The sequence below is a fragment of the Myxocyprinus asiaticus genome, chromosome 44, assembly GCF_019703515.2.
Source record: "Myxocyprinus asiaticus isolate MX2 ecotype Aquarium Trade chromosome 44, UBuf_Myxa_2, whole genome shotgun sequence".
In the NCBI taxonomy this organism is placed as follows: Eukaryota; Metazoa; Chordata; class Actinopteri; order Cypriniformes; family Catostomidae; genus Myxocyprinus; species Myxocyprinus asiaticus.
Genome location: NC_059387.1, coordinates 9044609 through 9067612, shown reverse-complemented (window position 1 = coordinate 9067612; position 23004 = coordinate 9044609). Strand labels below are relative to the sequence as shown.

At 36.8% G+C, this 23004-nt stretch overlaps 1 protein-coding gene across 10 annotated transcripts in view; it reads right to left on the bottom strand.

The window, feature by feature from the left end:
- The window catches only part of LOC127434224 (cytoplasmic protein NCK1-like), a 73674-nt gene that overhangs the window by 30125 nt on the left and 20545 nt on the right, over positions 1-23004 (bottom strand). For 3 of the 10 annotated variants that reach the window (XR_007896001.1, XR_007896002.1, XM_051686783.1), the window contains exons 1-3: positions 21980-22281; positions 10922-10972; positions 1977-2220 (exon numbers count right to left, since the gene is read on the bottom strand). Coding sequence is in view for 8 of the 10 variants with exons in the window: in XM_051686783.1 (XP_051542743.1) it covers positions 1977-2202 (226 nt within the window). In the remaining 2 variants the exon portion in view is untranslated. Of the gene's footprint in view, positions 1-1325; positions 1414-1976; positions 2221-4102; positions 4253-10021; positions 10173-10921; positions 10973-17976; positions 18056-21979; positions 22283-23004 lie in introns of those variants that run through there. The other 7 variants (XM_051686784.1, XM_051686787.1, XM_051686790.1 and 4 more) reach the window with 7 other exon arrangements.

Sequence of the window (23004 nt, the reverse complement as noted above, 5' to 3'; positions counted from 1 at the left end):
ATGGACCTACCGAGCTGAGATATTCTTCTAAAAATCTTCATTTGTGTTCTGCAGAAGAAAGTCATACACATATGGGATGGCATGAGGGTGAAATGATGAGAGAATTTTCATTTTTGGGTGAACTATCCATTTAAACTACAGGCACTGATTGTGCTAAAGTTAGTAGCTCAGGGGTCCTGGACATCCTCAAGTGTTGTAAGCATGTGGTCAAGTCTGGACAGGAACACGAGGAGCTAATCTTTCAATCTCCCCTATTTTTCTTTGTCTTCCTTATCTCCTGACACAAGCCTTCAAATTCCACCATCACAAACACTTTCCACATCATGCACAAGTGAAATCTCCAAAATGCAACAGAACACTACAAACGTTATGACCTTTCTAGTCACTGAATATATTCAGCATACATTCTGGGTGAAACTTACAAAAACATATCCAGGTCACTTTTCGCTCCAAAATAATAATAATAATAATAATTTACTTACTTTGCATAAAAATAAATGAAGCATATTCAGGACCATTAAGAATTTTTGCATTGTGACATTATTTTCATGATAATCAAGCACATTTTCCCATGAAATCACTTAATTATCTTAATGTGCGTGGATGTTTTGAGTTGTTTTTTTTTTTTTTTATTCCAATGTTTCTCAATGGTGATTCATATTAAATTGTAATTACTGTAATACAGTTATGTTTCTTTATAAAATAAAAATTACTGTTTAACAAAGATTTTTTTTTAATTTGATTTAAATTAGCATTAAGCAGTAAAAAAAACAAAATGCTATCATGATGTACAAATACTTAAAAAAAATGCAAATAATATATATATATATATATATATATATATATATATATATATATATATATATATATATATATATATATATTTAATTACATTTTAAAGAATTAAAAAAAAAAAACCCTATTTAAATATGTCACTATTTTTTACCCCATAGTACAGTAATGAGAATTGGAGGGATGTTCCAAATTGTCAAACAAATAATGTCACAATTCAAAAAATCTTAATGATCCTGCAAATAGTATTTTCAGACTTATAAAATACAGTATAATTGTCTTTTCTTTTTTCTTTTGATTTTGGGATGAAATATGACCCAGATTTGTTCTACACAGGTTTTGTGAGATTTACTAATCAGCACAAATTTATGCTAAACTATACAGATTTGACAATAAACCAAACATGGACAAGCCACAAACAAAAATGTGCAGTTCTAGTTGAATTAAGTATATGTAGTAATAATAGAACAATATAGTATACATACAAGCATAAGTTTTTAGCAAATAAGTACATACAAGAAAACTGGTCTTACTTGAAGATTTCAATACCTTCCTTGATCTCATTCAATGCACACACAAAAAGCACAAGCAACCAAAAAAACTATGCAATCTTGTGTTGCCCAAGAGTAAAAACAAAATGTGTGGCTTTGTTTACAACAATGCAAAGAAAAAGACATCTACCATACCCGAGAAAAAAGGCAGTGAAGGTGTACGATTATGCTAGTAGCAAGCAGTCAAACCCAAGCGGTTTCTCAAATGAGGCTTGTTAAATGCAGTACATCTTCCTTTGTTTGTATCTAAACACCAGGCATCACTATGGTCAAAAGCAAGACTCATCAGGAAATGACAAAAAATAAATAAAAAAAAACTTCTGCCTTACATGCTAAACCACATAGATTACCAAATTAGAAACAAATATATCTTGACTTCTTCTCAAGCAGAAGTGGAATCACATTTTTCATGCAAACGATTTCCCCACTCAACAGGAATTGTTTATCCAAAACTAAAAATTCCGTCATAGACGCAACCTCGTCGTTACAACTTGAATTTTTAAAACAATATGAGTGTAAATAAACAATGATAATTCTCATTTTCAGGTCCAACCATCCGTTTAATCTAAGTTCAACTAGCAACAGGGACATTCTTGGATAAAATATCAAGTAAATCAGAAGTTGTGGCTTTACCTAAAGTGTCTTTGAGGTTCTTGACGATTGATGCTTTCCTGGCACTGTTCTTCCTCTCTACGTAGTTCGATGGCACGAAGCCTGTCTTGTTAGTAGCGTTGCGGACATGCCACCAGGACTTGGAGTCGTCCAGAAGCCAGAGACGTTCGTTCTTCTTAATGTCCAGCTCCTGGTCCTGCTGGGCCATGTAATCAAACTTGGCGATGACAATCACCTCTTCCGTCATCTTGGATTTGTTTCAACACTGGGGAAGACGATCATTGATCTGAAGTTACATAGTGGAACTGGCTTTTCTCAGTCAAGTGAAAACACTGATGAAAAGGTTTTGATATTTAAAATGAATCGATCATCCAGAAATGAAAATTCTGTCATTTACTGCCTCAAGTCATTCCAAATTCATATGCCATTATTTTTCCATGGAACACAAAACAATGAAACACAATAACAATTTATAGTGACCGTGGCACTTGCACAGTATCCTGATGTTCAGCTTGACGTGATGGATCTAAAATGGCAATGCTATATTACAACAGTGGCGAATTCTCAGGGCCAGCAAAGCCTTCTCTGCTGGCCTAACATGCCAAATAAATAAATATTTTTCATCCTTTCATACTCATTGACCTTTTTCCCTATGTATTTTTAATCGCTTTCCACTCTTAATTAATCTACAAACAAATAGAGAAAAATGTTTATCCAGTCAGAATTTATTCCTTGATGCTTACAAGCAAAGTGTGACAGCTGTTTCACAAAACGCATGCCCGAAGCAGCACGAGAGTTTGAGCTCCACCCCCTCAGGCCTTCAGAATTTCCACAGAATCCCTCAACAGTGCAAATGAATGGGCAACTAAAGTCAGATTGTCAGATTCATCAGCCAATCAGATTAATTTATTTGTTCTTGGTGGGTGTGATCTTTAGGATATATCCCGGTTGAGGCCTTCTAGCTGGCCTTGAGTGACAATCACACTTTAAGTGAAGTGCGTAATTTGAAAGCGAAGAGTGCAAGATCGTCATCACTGCCGTTATCGCCATTGAGAAAGAGATCCTTATGGATTTAAAAACACGAGATGTTCTGCATGATCATGTGATTGCTTAATTTATTAAACAGGAAAGGAGGACTGATTTTCACTTCAAGTAAATTGGTAAGTGCTTTTTGCATTGTTATAGCAACATCAGGAGTTTTCTAAGTGTAAATTAGGCTGCTTGAGCATTCAGTGTCGGAACAAGTTTTGAAAAGTAGTGCTGCGTTCCATTCAACTCGGAAAGTCGGATTTGACAACTTCCTACTAGGAAACTGGCAATGGAATGCATCTTGAAGTCAGAACTACAACTTGTAGGCTCGTGCAGAAATTCTCAACTCCGATTTCACCGAGATGCAGGGGCATGATGTCACACAAACATGTCGACACTCAGGGAGATATACAAAGTAAGTGATAAACATTCACTTTATTAAGTAATATCGATAAATGAGTTCGTTTCCACATTACATGATATTAAAATTTGTTTAACAAACGCCTGCAGAAACAGGTGTATAAAACATTATAATCTCTTTTTATAATCGTACATTTGAAGCACAAATGCTAGTGCTGCAGCATTGTTTATCAGTTGGGTTGCTAGGAGACATCTCTAATGAGAGTCAAACCCCTGCTAAGCTAATGGGAGTGCTGCAGTTCCGAATATTGGGGAATGGAATGCATTTATGGTCGGAGATATCAAGTAGGAATATCCCACATCCTGATGAAACAATTTATTGCAAGCAACATTTAAATCGCAAATATTATTAGATAGATTTTTCCAGGTATTACAGACCTCTTTGGTAGATTCATATGAAAAATAATGATTTTTGAATGTCTGTTCGGGAGACATTCGTTTCACAAAATAGTCATGCTGCAGTTAAAATTAGTTCAAGTTCTGGCTTTCGTGTGTGGACGTGTTTTTAAAATGTCAATTGGTATTATTAGTTAGCTGTGACATAATGTGTGATGCCCAAAGGCATAGGGTGTCTTATTCATTGTGAAACTGTGTTTTCTTAATGGCATGAATCACACTGAAGGCCTAGACTTTAAATGCACGGCCCGCCACTGTATTACAACAAGAGCAAACTGGAAACCAATAAGTCAAAGAAGCACCTTTGAGCCTTACGGACATGGCCAGGTACTGTCATCAAGAGCAGGGTGATGCTGATTGGCCTACAGGGCTTGGGACAGCAAACCTGGCTGTCAGAATAGATTAAAATCCTCGTTCACCTTCTCCTGAAAATCTCCAGGTCACAACATAGGTTACCTACTTTCCCAAGGTCTTTGGACTCATGTTTTTATTAGCTATGATACACAATAACTCTGTAGGGTGACAAAAAACAAAAGAGGTATTTGCACTAAACGAAATTACTTCCATCAATCAAGTTACTAAACTAGACTATGAAACAAACATATAGATACATAAGATATATACTAAAAAGCACTTGTTGCTGTTGAATTTTCAGGGGTCATGTGCTAGCCAAGCAGCCATTGAGATGAATGGGAATGCTAATGGATAGCTTTTTCCAGATTTTAGAGACCTGCTCAACAAGAACACAATTTAACAAAGCCGGTTCTGATTGCTCGTAACGATTCTGGTCCCTTAACAGTTCCATTCATGATTCTTGCTAGTGCTTTTTAGGAAGAACTTTTTGTAAATAATAAATGCAGCCTAAGCAGCTTGTTAACAACTGATGAGATGATTTCATAATTTTAACAGAGTGGATTCCTGCAAAAAGTGCATATTAATATATTTTACTAATTCACTCTTTTTTATTATTAAATACCGGCAATTACAGCAAAACTTATAATGTGCACATTTAACTTCACATTGTCATATCAAAGGCCATACAGTAATTACTCCGATTTAAGTCTCACAAGTGCACTCAGTATTTTATTCCCCATTAAAAAAAAGTTTTACTCCTAAAAAAAATTAACTGTAATTTTGAAACATATAAAATCATGAGCACTCACATGAGATGAGGACTAGTCATATTAGTAACCTTATAAAAGCTGTTTTATTCTACATGGGGCAAAGTCCCCTCATGGGGACCTGACCAGCTGAATACTACTCGCTTAACCTGGACACTTTCACTCTTGGATTAAATTAATCATTAAATTAATCATCAATTTACAATGGTATCTGTAACTGAAAACTATTGATTTTGAATGATGCTGCATCCACCCCACTAGGTGTCACTGTAAGTCCAAGATGACACCAACAAAAAGTAACCAAGTACACATAACACAATATAAGTTCTTGGTTCATTCTGATTTGAACATGATGAAATGAATGACTTGTGGTTCAGTTTATTATTCACAAAAAGAACCGGTTGATAGGAGTCCAATGTTCCCACTCTTTTTCAAGGCACAATTTTCCAAGACATTTTATGTGCCCAACGGGAGTAATATTTAAGCAAAAACAAATGAGCTGTAACTTGTGATTAATGGATGGTTATTTGTGTCTGAAGTCTGTTTTCGAGAGTTTATTAAATTGTTTTGTCTTTTCCTCATTTTACATGTCCATTTAAATGAAGCTTTTATTTTTGCATTTCTGTGCGTTTTTGACAGTAATATCTCACCTCCGGATAAGCAGTTCGCTACATGGAAAAGTATGATTGTTAAACCCCAAAAAGCCACACACACACACACACACACACACAGTGTGAGTGGCTGGCTTCACATATTCATTTTGAAGTGCACAGAACATGACAATTATATATTTATTGAATTAAATTGCAGCCTTTTGCAGTTTAATAATCACACTAGGACATATTAGGGCTGAGAATTGCCACAGACCTCCCAATTCAATATTACAACGATATTTACTTGCCGTTCGATATGTATTGCAATATTTAAAGTATTGCGATGCTGTAAGTATTGCGATTTTATGTTTTGATATATGTAGCTGAGTTAACTCCTTTTTCTCAGAAAGAAATGTCTACTGAAGAACAGTTGTGTCTGAAATGTAATTTGTTGTACTCTGTAATGCAGAATTTGGGGGTAAAAGCAGATGTGCAAAACTACCAATTTAAACATACTACTCGACCAGTCGGTGAGTTGTCTGAGCAATTAGGCGACTAATTGCTCAGACACTGACTAATACGTGTTAAGGAACCCATGTATAATTATGCTCATTATGTCCATGTTACCCAATCAGACATGTTTCATAGGTATATATGTAAGCAAAGCACAGCCATTTAACAGGTTTACTAACAGATATTCAGCTAAATAACTAGTATAACCTCAAAACTATTAAAGAAAAGAAATACACGAAAAGCTCCAATACAGAGCGGCACAAAACCTCTTATGCGCATCCCAAATGCTGAATGACGTGAATGCGAATGCAAATACTATTCACAACACCTCAACAATAAACCTGTGGATTATGCATAGTAACAGGAACAATGATCACAGCAGAGGACTTGACGTCTGACAGTGAACAAGCTGCACTTTGATGGCTCTAGCAGCGGTGCATTAAATGACTGAACGTAAAGAACTAAAGTGACAAAACTTCTCAGAGAAAACCTGTTCGTTTTGAACGCAGCACAAATACAGCTTCCTATACTTATCTATCAATCATTGTATAAGCATTAAGCTAAACGTGTAATAAAATAACTTAAAAAAAAATTAAAAAAAATAAAAAATGATCAGGGAGACTATTTTAAAAGTTTTTCTAAAGACTCACGATTTGTAACAGAATCAATTTTTTTCCCACCCCTAGGACATAGCATTTTTTAAGTAATTTATTGTGCATTTAAACATTTATTTTCTTCACAAATATGTTATATTCCATGACATTCTGTGCTTTATACCTAATGACATTTTTAAGACTGGAATCAGTGATTCCATCCATATTTTCCACATCGCGGAAATCAGGGCTCTTCAGATGCTAGCGGCAGGCTAAGCTAACTCCAACCGTTGAATTATTGAAAATGAATGCATATGGTGTAAAGGTTGCATCACCATGATACCACCTGTTTTTTCCAAAAAAAAAAAAAAAAAAAAATCAGCAGCGCTATATGGGATGAATATAGTATCAAAATGATTCACAAATGCGTAACCACTTATCCATCAATTTGATAAATGTCATACATGCATCTTACTATCCACACACAAATGCCTTTCAACTTGTGTCTGTGAAATTCAGAATGTGCAGCGGTAGGAACATTGAGAACTGTACTCATGCTTTGACTACACAAACAGATATTTCTCACTGTGTAGACAGGAATTTCAGTCTAGAAACTTAGTTAAGATTGAAATAGCAGACTCTAACGCTGACCTGGAACAAAGACATGGTGAGCCAGGTGTTGGAATCCTATTAGCTAGAAAGTTACTGACATGTCACACAAATGTATTGTCTCCAGGACTTGCACTCTAAAATGGGCTTTTCACCTTTTACAATGTGACAGGACATTATCCTTGGTTGTAAACTCAGCAAAAACAGGACACTGTATTTTAAAGATAATTTTGTACAAATCCAAATAACTTTACAGATCTTTATTGTAAAAGGGTTTAAACAATGTTTTCCATGCTTGTTCAAATGAACCATAAACAATTAATGAACATGCACCTGTGGAACGTTTGTTAAGACACTAACAGCTTACAGATGGTAGGCAATTAAGGTCACAGTTATAAAAACTTAGGACACTAACGACACCTTTCTACTGACTCTGAAAAACACCAAAAGAAAGAGGCCCAGAATCCCTGCTCATCTGCATGAACATGCCTTAGGCATGCTGCATGGAGGCATGAGGACTGCAGATGTGGCCAGGGCAATAAATTGTAATGTCCGTACTGTGAGACGCCTAAGACAGCGCTACAGGGAGACAGGAAGGACAGCTAATCGTCCTTGCAGTGGCAGACCACGTGTAACAACACCTGCACAGGATCGGTACATCCGAATATCACACCTGCAGGACAGATACAGGATGGCAACAGCAACTGCCCGAGTTACACCAGGAAAGCACAATCCCTCCATCAGTGCTCGGACTGTCCACAATAGTCTGAGAGAGTCTGGACTGAGGACTTGTAGGCCTGTTGTAAGGCAGGTCCTTACCAGACATCACCAGCAACAATGTCGCCAATGGGGACAAACCCACCGTCGCTGGACCAGACAGGACTAGCAAAAAGTGCTCTTCACTGACGAGTCAGGGGTGATGGTCGGACTCGTGTTTATCGAAGGAATGAGCGTTACACTGAGACCTGAACTCTGGAGCGGGATCGATTTGGAGGTGGAGGGTCTGTCATGGTCTGGGGCGGTGTGTCACAGCATCATCTGACTGAGCTTGTTGTCATTGCAGGCAATCACAACACTGTGCATTACAGGGAAGGCATCCTCCTCCCTCATGTGGTACCCTTCCTGCAGGCTCATCCTGACATGACTATCCAGTATGACAATGCCACCAGCCACACAGCTCGTTCTGTGCACGATTTCCTGCAAGACAGGAATGTCAGTGTTCTGCCATGGCCAGCGACGAGCCCGGATCTCAATCCCATTGAGCACATCTGGGACCTGTTGGATCGGAGGGTGAGGGCTAGGCCCATTCTCCCCAGAAATGTCCCGGAAATTGCAAGTGCCTTGGTGGAAGAGTGGGGTAACATCTCACAGTAAGAACTGGAGATGCACTGCAGTACTTAATGCAGCTGGTGGCCACACCAGATACTGACTGTTACTTTTGATTTTGCACATTAATTTAATAATAAATTACACAGACACAAGTAAAAAGACATTTGTATAAGGCTGATAACACACATTTGTGAAGTACTCCCAAATTTACACTTATGGATGAATTTAGGACTTATTCATTGGTAGTTGTTTGTGTGTGGATCGGCCATGGTAAAAGCAGCTAAACAAAAGTCTCAATTCAAATAAATAAAACAAAATTGACACAAGAACATGTCAATGAATGCACAAGTGTCAGTTGTTTGACAAATGCATGTTCAATGCTTCACAGGACCATTTTGTTTAATATGGAATGTCTTCCTTTGGTTAGACACACAAATTGTTACATTTATACAAAAGGGAACATTTGTTTTCACAAATATGTCTTTATTTGTACAAATCGCTGCACATTCATTTAATTCTGAATTTCAGACAGAAGTTGAAAGACACGTGAGTGGATAGTTAGATGCATGTATGACATTTATCTGGGTCTATCACGATAATTACGTTATCGACATAATCGATATATGGACATGACCTCGATAATTTTTGCTGACCTTTATATTGCCCATTGTGTTAACATGCATGTTTGTTTACATAACAATGAATGCCACCAACATTTTAGCCAGTCACGCTGCTTCTGTCCTCTCGTCTGCTCTCTGTGTCGGAGGTGGCGCTCAGACAGCTCCTCCACACACACACATTGAGTGGACAGCGACAGGTGAAGATTACGTGTTACTTGAGGCTAATAAGTGTTTTAATATGCGTTTTTCCCGATGACTGCATAATTCTAGCCAGAAAGTTTGGAAGAATAAGTCCAAATGGACTTGGTTTCAAAGCCGCATTCCACAACTCCGGTGTGGGAACATTTTGGCTTTAAGCCAAATGACAGAGGAGAGACCATATGTCCAAGCCGGTATGTCAGTTTAAAAACAGTGGCAACGAAAAGTGGCAATACAACTAACCTAAAAGCTCATCTAAAACATAAACATCCCATCCAGTTTTCCAAGCTGGGAACAAAAACCACAGTTGGAGATGGATCTACCCGACTTAAATTTTTTTTGACAATACAATTCCAATGTCGGAATATTCTTAAGAATTAAAAGTTCACTGCTCTCTGAAAGGGTGTACTTGCATTATTATGCTTTTATATAATAATTATATCAGTGGCATAAAATGGTCTTAAAATGACAACAGTATCATTTATCGCAATTATTTTTGGGACAATATATCATCCAACAAAAGTAGTTATCCAGACAGGCCTACATTTACCAAATTGATGGATAAGTGTTAAAGCATTTGTGAATTATTTTGATACTATATTCATCCCATAGAACCATTACAGCAATGTTTACAGCAATGTTTACCATGACTGGAAAACTGCATGGAAAATTCCAGGTTTTCCAGGATGAACAGGAACCCTGGAGTCATTCATTTGGGAGGAAGTGCTGTTTGTTTTGTGCTGTAGAGCCAGTTGTTCAGGAATCACACTATTCTGGTTGTCCTGTAGATTTTGTGCTGTAGATTCAAAAGATCCGACTCATACGAGTAATTTGTTCAGGAATCAAACTACACATGTTGTGCTGTATGTTCTACAGTGTAGAGCCAAATGAACAGACTCATAAGAGTCATTTGTTTGGGACTCAAACTACACTAGTTGCGATGTATGTTTTGTGCTATAGATTCAAAAGAACAGACTCATAGCAGTCATTTGTCCTGGAATCACACTATACTGGTTGTGCTGTATGTTCTGTGCTGTAGATTCAAAAGAACTGACTCATACGAGTCATTTTTTCGGGAATCACACTTACTGGTCGCGCTATATGTTTTGTGGTAGCAGGAAACTCTATTCGAGTATTTTAGCATGTTGTTGCATCCGTATCTACAGAAGAATTCACATTCAGTTAACAGAAATGAAAGTCACGAAACTCATTCGGTTCCAGTATATATTTTAAATGGAACCATTTTTGAATAAAAATCGGTTCTCAGTTCCCACCCCTACTAATAATGCCTATTAACTGCCTAGTAACGCCCTAGCAACCTCACAGAAAACCTTGGCAAATATCCACCTTTAATTTTCAGACAAGGCTTTGTCAAGCCAAAGTTTATCATGGCAAACTTTCTTTTTCTATAGCTGCTATGTAAAATGTTTCGCACAAAATGGTAAATATAAAAGATGATTTATACATATAAATATTTATATGTAATTTAAATAGTTTTTCTTACATTTACATGAACATAACGATAATGTTATTTTAAATGCTTACCAGTGCTGCATCAAAGCTGTGGATATCTTAGTTGAGTGATCCAAGGTAGACCTGAAAAAAAAAAAAAAAAATGACATTTCTAAGTAAATGGCATGTTAATTCTTCTTAAAGGAAAAAATCAACACCGAAAATGGATAGAAATGACTTTTGAACGAAAATAAGGCAACACACATCTCCTGCCTGAACATTCTGGCATGGATGCTGGCAACGGTGAGGTTGGGCACACCTTCAGTTATATGCAGGGAATATGCCATCGTTTACTCGCCAAAGACAATCATCTCTAAAGCGATTGTGAGCTATTTTGCTAAATAAATAACACAAAGATGACCATTGTCTTTAGGCCTTAACATGATGACTGCCAAAAGAAAGTTTATAGTCAAATGATCTTCGTGCAGTCAAAGCGAGAGGTCGCTTCCTCTAGAGTGATGGCCAGCGATTGTCCATTGTCCAAACACGTGTCAGGAAGATAGCAGGGGGAGGAGGCAGATCCAAAAGTAGGGCGAAAGCAGGACATGCCGTTGCATTTGAACTGCATCATACCGGATACTGAGCATGTGGGTAACGAAAAAAATATACTTAAAGAAGCAACCGTGGTTTCCCAACTATGCTGCTCCCCTCCACAAATCTTGAATCATACTAGCATGAGGTTATCACACAGACATAATGAAATTAGTCTGAAAGGTAACTTCATTAAAGAATCCATTATAAAGCATTGGAATTCATGAGGCTATAAATTACACTGTCACAGACCAGATGCAGCCAACAGACAACTGAATAAAACAAGTCTGTCAGTAGATACCATTAGCTGGATTAATATCTGAAAAGATTATGTAGTAACAACTCTGTCCCAATACCTAGTAAGCTGACTTACGGTCTACTAGTGGTTAACTAACATCATTTTAATTGACCAATGCCTATACTGATTTCAACAGAGAAGGGTGGCCGATTTAATACTGATGTATCGATTCACAATTGTCTACTGCCATGATAGGTAGCTTCCTTCTAATGAAGCATCCTAAAAGGCCTATTCACATCAAAATGTGACGGATTTGCAAGATGAACTGCGGACGAAAGGTCTATTCAGACTGAGACTATTTCACCCATGTGAAGAAGGCGGCGCTGTTGCTCTTCTACAAATATATTTACATTGTTTTCATGCTCGGGCCTTATTCAGCTGTCAATGCATATGATTAGTATATATTTAATGCTGTTAAGGTATTTATTACTTGTTTGACAGTGCAAAGAGAGAACACTGAAATTTTGTTCGCCAAAAAAAAACAACAACAACATTGTAACATAAGTCAAATCAAGTCAAATAATTATTTAGTTTTAAGTTTTTGGGTGTGTGTATCAGCTGCACGTCCCATGCCGCCGGTGCTTACCAGTTTATTAGTGCCACCAATGTGCTGAATTGAGAAGCTGCAACGGCTCTTATCTCATTGGTCAGTCAGATTTCATCGCAGTAAGAAAAAAATACAACAACCTTCGGACTGTCTCAGACGATTTGTCAGACCAAATGTGAATAGTGCCATAGGAATACATTGTTCCTGTTCAAAAGCTCGTTCGGAACGAACATTCACATAAAAAAAAAACAACAATGGTGTGAATAGGCCTTAAATGTCTTAAAACTTTTTTTGTTAATACTTTTTTGTATTGAATTAAATATTTATAATCAACATTACTCCCAACATTGTCCGCTATCTTAGGCGTTTTTCTTTTTTCACCGATTTCATCACAATGCATTCTGCGATTGCCTGCTCTTGGAAGTGTACATGCAATGCTTTTTAGATTTTGGTCAAAATGTGGCATCTTAATATTTATTCACACTGAATTAGTGTAACCTAGTGATATTTTTACCGGCTGTTTCATAAAAGGGAAAGCGCAAACCGTAAAAAGTCTGGAAAGATTACTGATATGATCGATTTGCACGGGATTAAAGGGATAGTCCACCCAAAATTCTCTCAATTTACTCATGCCATCCCAGATGTGTTTGACTTTCTTCTACTGAACACGAATGAAGATTTTTGTAGGCCAGAACTTTTAAATCTCTAAAAAGTACATAAAAGCAACATAAAGGTAATCCATAAGACTCCTAAATCCATATCTTCAGGAGCGATATGACAGGTGTGGGTTTAGAAACAGATTAATATTTAATATATTTATTACAGATCTCCACTTTCACCATCACATTCTTCTTTTGTTTTTTGCTGATTCGCATTCTTTGTGCATCTCGCCACCTACTGGTTAGGGTTGGTCAAAGGTGGAGATTTATTCTAAAAAAAAAAAAAAAGGGCTTAAATATTGATCTGTTTCTCACCCACACCTATCATATTGCTTCTGAAGACATGGATTTTACCACTGGGGTCATATGGATTACTTCTAGGCTGCCTTTTTGGAGATTCAAAGTTTTGGCCATTCACTTGCATTATATGGACCTACAGACCTGAGATATTTTTCTAACAATCTCCATTTGTGTTCTGTAGAAGAAAGAAAGTCACACATATCTGGGATGGCATGAGGGTGAGTAAATAATGGGAGAATTTTCATTTTTGGATGAACTATCCTTTTAAAATCACTGAGAAGCTCTGAAAATGATTACATTACCCCATGTCCCTATATGAAACTAAAGACCTATTCAGACAAGATTAGTTTTAATTGGGGACGTGGGGTAATGTAATAATTACCAGAGCTTCCTAGTAATTTTAATCCCATGCGAATCGGTCATGTCAGTAATTTTTCCAGACTTTTTACGGACTGGTAAAAATTACAGCGTGTTTTACCAACTATAAAACGCCCCATAATAATAACCACTGGTAATATTAATCCTGTGCAAATTGACAAAGCCCATAATTTAGCACTTTTCAGCCCTTGAGCCCTTTTACCCCTTGAGTGGATAATGGTCAATGAGAAGATGCCAGAAAATGTAAGATGTGCTTCACATTAGGGCTGCAACTAACGATTATTTTGATAATCGATTAATCTAATGATTATTAAAAGGATTATTAGACTGTTCTGCGATTATTGCAGTGACTAATCATTAGTTCTTAACCAACTATTCAGATGGTGCCCCGACTTAAAAGGTTGTATTAAACGTGCTTACTAATAAGAGGAAAAAATCATCTTTTAAAAATACCTCTAAATGGCATTCACTGAATTAAAGGGGAAAATACTTTTTATTAAGTTTAATTCAGTAAAGAAATTCACTGCAAAGAATCCTACTGTTATCAAGTGTTTTTGTCTTGTTTTCCATTTAAAATTGTCTAGAAATCCTTAAAACAAGACACATTAACTTGAGAAGCAACATATAAGATATTTAGACTTGCTTTAAGAGAATGTATCTTAAATATAAGTTTATTTTGTATATAAGTGTATTTTTTCACTTGGTTATACTTCTGTGAGTGCAGTAAAGACAGAATAGACTTATATTCAAGATCTATTCTCTAAAAGCAAGTCTAAATACCTTATATGCTGCTTCTCAGGTGAATGCATTTAAAAAAAAAAAAAAAAAAAAAAAAACTAACTATAGAAACTATAGAAAATTTTTAAAATATTTGTATTTTTAATATTATAATCAACATTCTCAGATAAAAAAAAAAAAAGTCTTCTGCATTATAGCTGCTAAAGTAAATGTACGTTGTTTTAAAGGAGTTTTAGATATTTATATTGGAAAACAAGCCGAAACAAAAACAAATCAAAAATGTATTTTGTTGCCGTGTATAATGGGGCGAAGACTACCCTCTCTCACCTTTCTGTACACTTTAATCCATCTTTAACTCACAAAAAAAAAAATCGCAGATTTTCTTCACGATAAGATACACACTACAAAACATATGTATTATGATTCACTTCGTGGTGAGCCATCATGTTATAATCTAATCAGACTGTACATCAGCCGAGTACTAATCTCTCCCCTTAGATCGGGTCACATCACGCGACTTATAGAAGCGGTGCTGACAGCACACAGAAATGCCAGTTTTGGAGTTTATACTTACTTACAGGACCTGCTTCTTTATTACCTGAACTTTAATAAAGGATGCATTAAAGATATAACAGCGGGGTGTTTCCTTAAAAGACGCTCTGACATGCAAGTGTTGCTGAACGGCAGCTCCAGCTCCGCTTTATTCCACAATGAGAGTGCTTCTGTATTGACTTATTTTGTATTTTTGCATTATAATTCCCTCATACTTTGAGATCTACATCACCTGAAGCTGTTTGGAAAGTTTAGAGTGCATCTGGACTGTGAGATGTGTTTTCTTCCTCACCTCAATCAGGCACGAGATGAAGTGCTCCTCTCGGGTGCCATCATTAGTTTCATTTGATCTCATGTTACGTTAAATGAGATCAAACAACTATACGACCACGAAAATTTTTGTTGACAACGTTGACTAATCGTTTCAGCCCCTACTTCACAACATCAGATAACGTTGGCTGTTGCATTTGAACTGAATCATGTTTTTCTCTAGCGTTTTATGCGGTCGACTGTTTATTTACTCATGTAAAAGAGAAAAAAAAAACAAGCGCGTTTCCTTTGGTTAGGAAAATAGGCAATCATTTGAGCAGAGTGAGTGCGGGAAATTGTGAGCCCCACATTTCGGAACATATATTCCGAAGGTACAAATAAAATGACAATGTGAAAGGATGGTCCATATTTTAATTCATTTAATTCATTTCTCTTTTGAAGCTCCAAAAATCACAGACAGTCAGCAGAAACATCATCCAAACGACTCCAGCTGTTAAATTAATGTCTTCTAAAGCAATACGATCACTTTTGGTGCGAAAAATATCAATATTTAAATACTTTTTAACTATAATCCAACGCTTTGAGAGGGTGAAGTCTAAGCGGTCTCTTGTGTGACGTATTCGCATTGCCATAATACAGAGGTAATCGCACGTTCTCCTCTCGGTAGAGATATCCAGGATAAGCACACAAACACACCATTGTGAGTAAAGAAACAGATCAATACAGATCTAAACCAAAACCAACGAAGCAACTGTTCAGCGTTTCGGCTGTGACGCACGTGCGTCAGTTCTCACGTTTCAAATGCCAATGCGATTATGTCACGCGCTTATCACTCCTGAGCGGAAGCATGATTTAGAGTTTAAAAAAGTACTTATATATATTGATATTTTTCGTACCAAAAGCGATCGTATCGCTTAAGACATTAATTTAACCGCTGGAGTCGTATGGATGACGTTTATCATGACTGTCTTTGATTTTTGGAGCTTGAAAAGAGAAATCTCCATTCACTTGCATTTTAAGGACCTACTGAGCGGAGATATTTTTCAATTTTTCTTCAAATGTGTTCAGGTGAAGAAAAAGTCATACATAACTGGGATGTCATGAGGGTGAGTAAATGAGAGAATTTTCATTTTGGGGTGAACTATTCCTTTTAAGGGGCATTCAGTAGTTCTGTAGCTAGCATTAGTATTGCTCTTCTTCGTGTACTTTAAGTACCGATATGACAGTGGTGTTAGACGCTGTACTGCCGTCTATCGATGTGAATAAGGATGATCACCTCTGCTGCCGCCCCCCCCAGCTTTAGAACATCATTTGCATCTAGAAAATGTTGGAGTTTGAGATAATTTCTAAAGTTATTTATTACTACTATAATATAACTGCTTTGCCTACAAACAAACGTCAGAATTCAAGCGAACAGACTTCTACACTTAAGGACAGATCATTATTGTCCCGCATATCAACAATCTTTGGAGACTGTCTACGTTCCACGTTATTTCTAAAGACAGTTATTACCTTTATTAGAGAACCGCTTAGCGTAAAATAACCCTCAATTATCTAACGATACAGAATGTCATGTAAAGGAACGATTCGAATTGTTTTTGATGATCAAATTTAGCATGTCAATTAATTCTGTATTTGAAGAACTCATTTTGTTTCCAAGCAAACCAACGTCATGTTTACTCCAAATCCACAACAATCGCAGTGCCAAGCTACTAAACCACTCTAAAATCGTATCAGTGGAATTTACAGAAAACTCATACAAGTTTCCCTCGAACTTTTTAAAATTACATGTGTAGTCAACGTATGTTAGTAATGGACAGTTTTCAGCGGTGTTTACAAATGCAACCAGAAAGCAACGTTTAATTTTATTTTCTTTGTTATCACAGCTATAGTAATGGGGTCCCATCTACCTCCACCTAGAGTGGTCTAAAAAACTAATAATGTCTTACCTGCCCAACAAAAAAGAAGCAACATCGGCATCACTACTCATGTTCTTCTCTGTCATCAAATCGATGTTTACTCTAGATTTTTGCCTTTGCCGGTCTTTCTGTCTTCTTGCTTCGGACCTTTTTTGCTTCTTCGGCAGTACAGCTGAATCTCCTGTTGTCTCATTCTTCTAAAGCACGATTACAAGTATGTTCCATTGTATTCTTTTTGCTCTTTGCATCACCAAACCACACCGTGCCAAGCATAGACACGCGTATCTACATAGGCGGCAGCCAATAAGCGCGAGGATTTACTTCTTCAACGTTTAGTGAAACGTCTATGTCATTTCAACATGGCGAAACACTTCAAAGAGGGTGTCCCGCACCGTGTATAATAAAACACTTTTTACAGAAAACTATTATGAGTACAGTCTTAATCTCATGTGAGTGCACACCATTCAGAACACTCTTCACCAAAAAAAAAAAAAAACAATTCATTTGTTAATATGTACAACATTTTAAATTAGCCGGAAATTACTGAATGCACCTTTAAGACAGGTTTCATATCAAATCATCTGACACTGTTTGCTTTTTGCGACTAAAATTGCATAAGATCTCCAAAAAGTCTATGCTGATAAACATGAGGAATTAGGAACTTCAAACCTCTAGCAGCTACACTAATTAGATTAATGAACGATGGAGGTAAAGTTAACGACAGTGTGGAGAGACAGACAGAGACATTCCCTAATTTTCCACTGCATAGCTGGAGTTCACGGCCAGAGAACACAACGAGACGGCCAATCATATGCCACAAGCTAATCTAACCACCAGATTCTCTCATTCTCTCCAAAAGCCTCTCTTTCCATCTCTACTTTCACTCTTCAGATTACCTTTCATCAGTCATCTGTCCATCTCAAAAGACCTTCACAACCTTTGGTTGCCTCCTTTACCTTCACGTTGAGGGTGTACCTGTTGAAATATTTAGTATTATTTATATTATTTAGTAAACCTTTAGTAGTCCACTAGCATATATATCACCTCAAGGCAAACAGACATGAATTAAAAACTCATTTCGGCTATTTCCATGCTGCCTTCTAATAGAACAAACCAAAAGAGCTCCAGTTGTGTGCATCTGTGTACATCAAGCTGCAGGACTGATAATAAGAGACGCACTTCAGATGCAACTGTGTTTTAGAAGAGAACAAACATCTGCATCTGTGCTCGAGTCACACTATTGAGGCCGTGAGAGCTTAAATGAGTTGAGGTGAGACGTATCCTTCCTTTACATCTGTCACTCAGCCCTAAATTCTGCTGCCCCAGAAACCTCTTCACTTTGACATTTGAGTTGGGATAGAAAGTGCAAACGTACGGCACAGATGTGTTTGGTTCATCCCACTCAGGTCCTCCTCATTTTCAATCTCACTCTTTTGGCATGTGACGGACTTACAAGCCTTACAAAAAAGAAACTCAAACTCAAACCTCATGACTAGAAAAAATTCAGCTAGTCATGAGATAAAGAAAAGAAAAAACGTGTTGGACAAAAAAAAAAAAAAAAAAAAAAAAAGTGTTATATAGCAAAACATAAATAAATTCTCACCCATCAAAAAGGCTTCTTTTTTTTTTTTTTATAGGCGATTCTCACGAAGCCTTAAAGACAATATGTTTTGGTCCTGTTTACTCAAATTAAAATAAATATAGAAATCATAAATAAAATGGAGCCTATTTTTAGGACTATAAGAATTTCTACATTGTGACTCATTTCTACATTTTACCCATCAATTATCATTACCACAATATGAAAAGAAAATATTATTTAGTAAGTATTTAAACTAGGTCAACCGATAGTGGATTTTGCCAATAACTAAGTTGGAAAAGGCCAATAACCGATTAATCTGCCAATAGTTTTTTTTTTTTTTTTTAATAAAATGATTTTAACAAAATCTTAGTTTTTTCTTACTATGACGTGCACAGACATTGAGGCTAAAACATTCTTAAAAGAATGAAATCCCTAAAGCAGTTTATTATGCAACCAAATTCCCAATAATAACCAGAAAATGTAAGATTCGGTTCATATCAAAGGACTTTTAACTATAAACAAGGCCAACATGCACCGGGGACCTGTTACAATGCTCTATATGCAAGTATTTACCAAATGTAGTTTTTATAGCCTATATAATCACCAAATGAGGAGTTTTGTAGATGTATTTCCCCAAATGAGGTTTATTGATGAGAAATAATAAAAATAATAAATTCGGCAACTATTGGCATAGATTTACTGATAACAGATAGTTCCAAAAAGCAACTATCAGCACCAATTAACTGGTAAAACCTATATATTGGTCTCTCAAATTTAAAGAACTCCCTTTAAATTCATTTTCACTTTAATATAAAAAAAAATGATTGTACAACAGCATATTTTTTACTGTATTACAGTAAAACAATGACTGGTAAGGTAATGACAATCATCACTGAAAACACTGAGAACAAAGTAAAACACCCTGATGTTACGGTAATGAGAATTGGCAGTTAAAATGTGCCTGAAAATAATGTCAGAAAGCTCAAAATCTTAATGGTCCAAAATGTAGGCTTTATTTTCTTTGTGCAAAATATAATTTAATCGCCAGATCATCACTGATCCTCCACCTGGTTATCTTATGGTTAGGCAGAGGCCTGGAGAGGCCTTCAAGCCACAGTTTCTTGCACCCACTGTGAAATTTGGGAGAATCGGTGATGATCTGGGGGTGCATCAGCAAGGCTGGAACTGGGAAGATTTGTCTTTGTACATGGCATGAATCAAGCCATGTACAAGGTTATCCTGGAAGAAAACTTGCTTCCTTCTGCTGTGACAATATTCCCCAACTCTGAGGATTGGTTTTTCCAGCAGGACAATGCTCCATGACCTGCCAGGTCAATCAAGGTGTGGATGGAGGACCACCGGATCAAGACCCTGATATGGCCAGCCCAATCTCCAGACCTGAACCCCATTGAAAACCTCTGGAATGTGATCAAGAGGAAGATGGATGGCCACAAGCCATCAAACAAAACAGAGCTGATTGAATTTTTGTGGCAGGAGTGGCATAAAATCACCCAACAGCAATGTGAAGGACTGGTAGCGAGCATGCCAAGACGCATGAAAGCTGTGATTGAAAATCAGGGTTATTCCACCAAATATTGATTTCTGAACTCTTCCTAAGTTAAAACATTAGTATTGTGTTGTTTAAAAATGAATATGACCTTGTTTTCTTTGCGTTAATCGAGGTGTGAAAACATTGCATCTTTATGTTATTTTGACCAGTACTGACAAAATTTCTCCCAAATTCCAAATAAAAATATTGTTATTTAGAGCATTTATTTGCAGAAAATTACAGTATTTTTATTTGGAACTTGGGAGAAATGTTGTCAGTACTTTATAGAATAAAAATTTTTCATTTTACTCAAACACATACCTATAAATAGTAAATCCAGAGAAACTGATAATTTTGCAGTGGTCTCTTAATTTTTTGCAGAGCTATACTGTATGTGTATGTAATGTTTGTGTGTGTGTGTGTGTGTGTGTGTGTGTGTGTGTGTGTGTTTTGATGTGGGTACAAAAATCACCAGGATATTTTTGACAAGTTTCATAAAAATGACGACAAATTTAGGGATGCACCACTGAATTAGCATTTTGGCCCATTTCAATATCTGATAACTGTTTTTATGTTACAGCCCATAACCAACAGAATGGCCCAAAATCACAAATCTAGACAATAAGATCAAAATTAAATCAGAATTGACTCTAAAGGAACAGTTCACCCAAAAATTATCATTTGCTCATAATTAACTTATCCTTAATGTTTTCTTAAACTCATATGTATTACTTTCTTTTGCGGAACATAAACAAAAGATATTTTGAAGGATGTACAATGCGTATATATAAATTGCAAGTCAATGGGCTCCAAAACTTTCAAGCTCCAAAAAGGACATAAAGACAGAATAAAGGTAGCCTATACGACTCGAGTGGTTTAATCCATGTCTTCAGAAGCAATACGATCAGTTTTGGTTAAGAAAGACCAAAATGTAACTTTCACTATTAATCTTTCCATTTGCATTCTCCTAGTCACGATTATAATTTGAAGCTCAATTACACTTCCCTGGTGTACATGCGCTCTGCAATAGCTTCAAGTGTCGAGGAGGTATCATCTATTATTAAATTGATATAAACTGTTTTTACCAAGCCACTGCAACATCCAAACAAGAGTGAACCAACCTGAAGTAGTGTGATCGCCATTCCTATTTACAGTCAATCTGGGGTAATCTTCAAACCAATTAATCAACAAGATCAAAAGGAAATGCAGAGCATGTCTAGGCCAATTCACTCTACTCATGACAGCCAACTACTGTACACTGAGCTCAGTAATAGACAGGTGAATGGTACAAGAATTCAGATATGCAAATGTCACAAACAGGCCTTAAATGTAACATGCATAAAACAGCTTTGCTCACTGCTGAGCCATGTGGTTCAGTTTGATTTGTAATGTTCTCCAGTGGAAGTCTTTTAGGAGCTGTTCAGACCAGCAATGAAATGAACAGAACTCATACGTCTCGAGATGCTGAAAAAAAACAACAAAAAAAACAAACACAAGATGCACTGGTGAGAGACGTCCATCTATGTTTCCATAGAAAAACATGTTTAAAAAAGCATAAACAGATGCAAAAATGCATCCTTTTCCTCAAGCATCAGGCCAAATAGTAATAGTAAATGTAAATAGTAAAGGTTTCACAGACATATGGCTGGCTATAGTGACCAAGATGAAATCTCTGATTGCAATAGATGAAGAAAAATAGTGTTAAATAAAAAAATGTGCATGAAGTGAAAGCACATGAAAATCTTGATTAATAACTGGAAGGTCCCACCTTATCCGTAAAACTCAAGCTCTTCTTAGTGATGTTTCCCAGTGTTGTCAGAGGACTGTCCCGTGCCACTATGTCCCGTCCTATCTCTTCATATTATTCCACCCTGAAACATTAGTTGATCAACAAGTAATCCCACTTCTTGCTCCATTAACCAATTCTAGGGTTCACCACCCTGAAAATGTGTTACTACCAAGCCGCGTATTCAAGAGGAAAAAAGTGCGCTCACTGCAAGCCGAAACAAATGAGGTCTACAGCTGTCTTAGCAAAGCTGCAACCATCACCGCAATAAAGCTCAACCACAACTGACACATATTGCTGCAGACTAAGTGTGCACAACTTCCTCCAAGTGTCTGAGGTAAGAGAGTGATAGCGTCTCTTACCACTTCCTCTAATGTTGTGCTGCAACGTTTCTGCCCACCAGTAGGGCCTGACAACACTACAGCAATTGCTTGGTGAGTGAAAGACAGCCAAAGGTGCCCAGGCAAAAATCTGATAGAAGTCTCATCCCTTAGAAAACTAGCAGCACACTACCAAAATATGTTGCATGCTGAGCTTTAATACTGAATTTGGGGTTAGGGATTTTAAAAACATCTACCTTTAAAGGTGACATTTTACACTTTTGTATAATGTTTTTCCAAGTTATTCAACTTTGTGTAAAAATGTCTTTGTAGCAGGGCTGGTTATTGATACAAATTCAGATTTTGATTTGATATCGATTCATATCGTATTCCCACCATTGGGCCAAAAGCCCCGCAGCGTTGCCCTAAAAACTGCCCTTAAAACGTCGGCCCTGGTGCAAACGTTACACACCCCGTCCATTTGAAAAGCTAAACCAAATACGCATGTTATCTAGCTATCTAGAATATAAAGTTTATATTGTATGCAAACATTAGCTAGCTAGAAAGATAAGTAACCATTGACAACTCACAGACTTTAACTACTGTGAGACTATAACTGTGTGTGTCCTGAGTGGTCTCTCCATTAACAGTGGGTTGATGTACCAGCACACCTCATGATCTCAAACC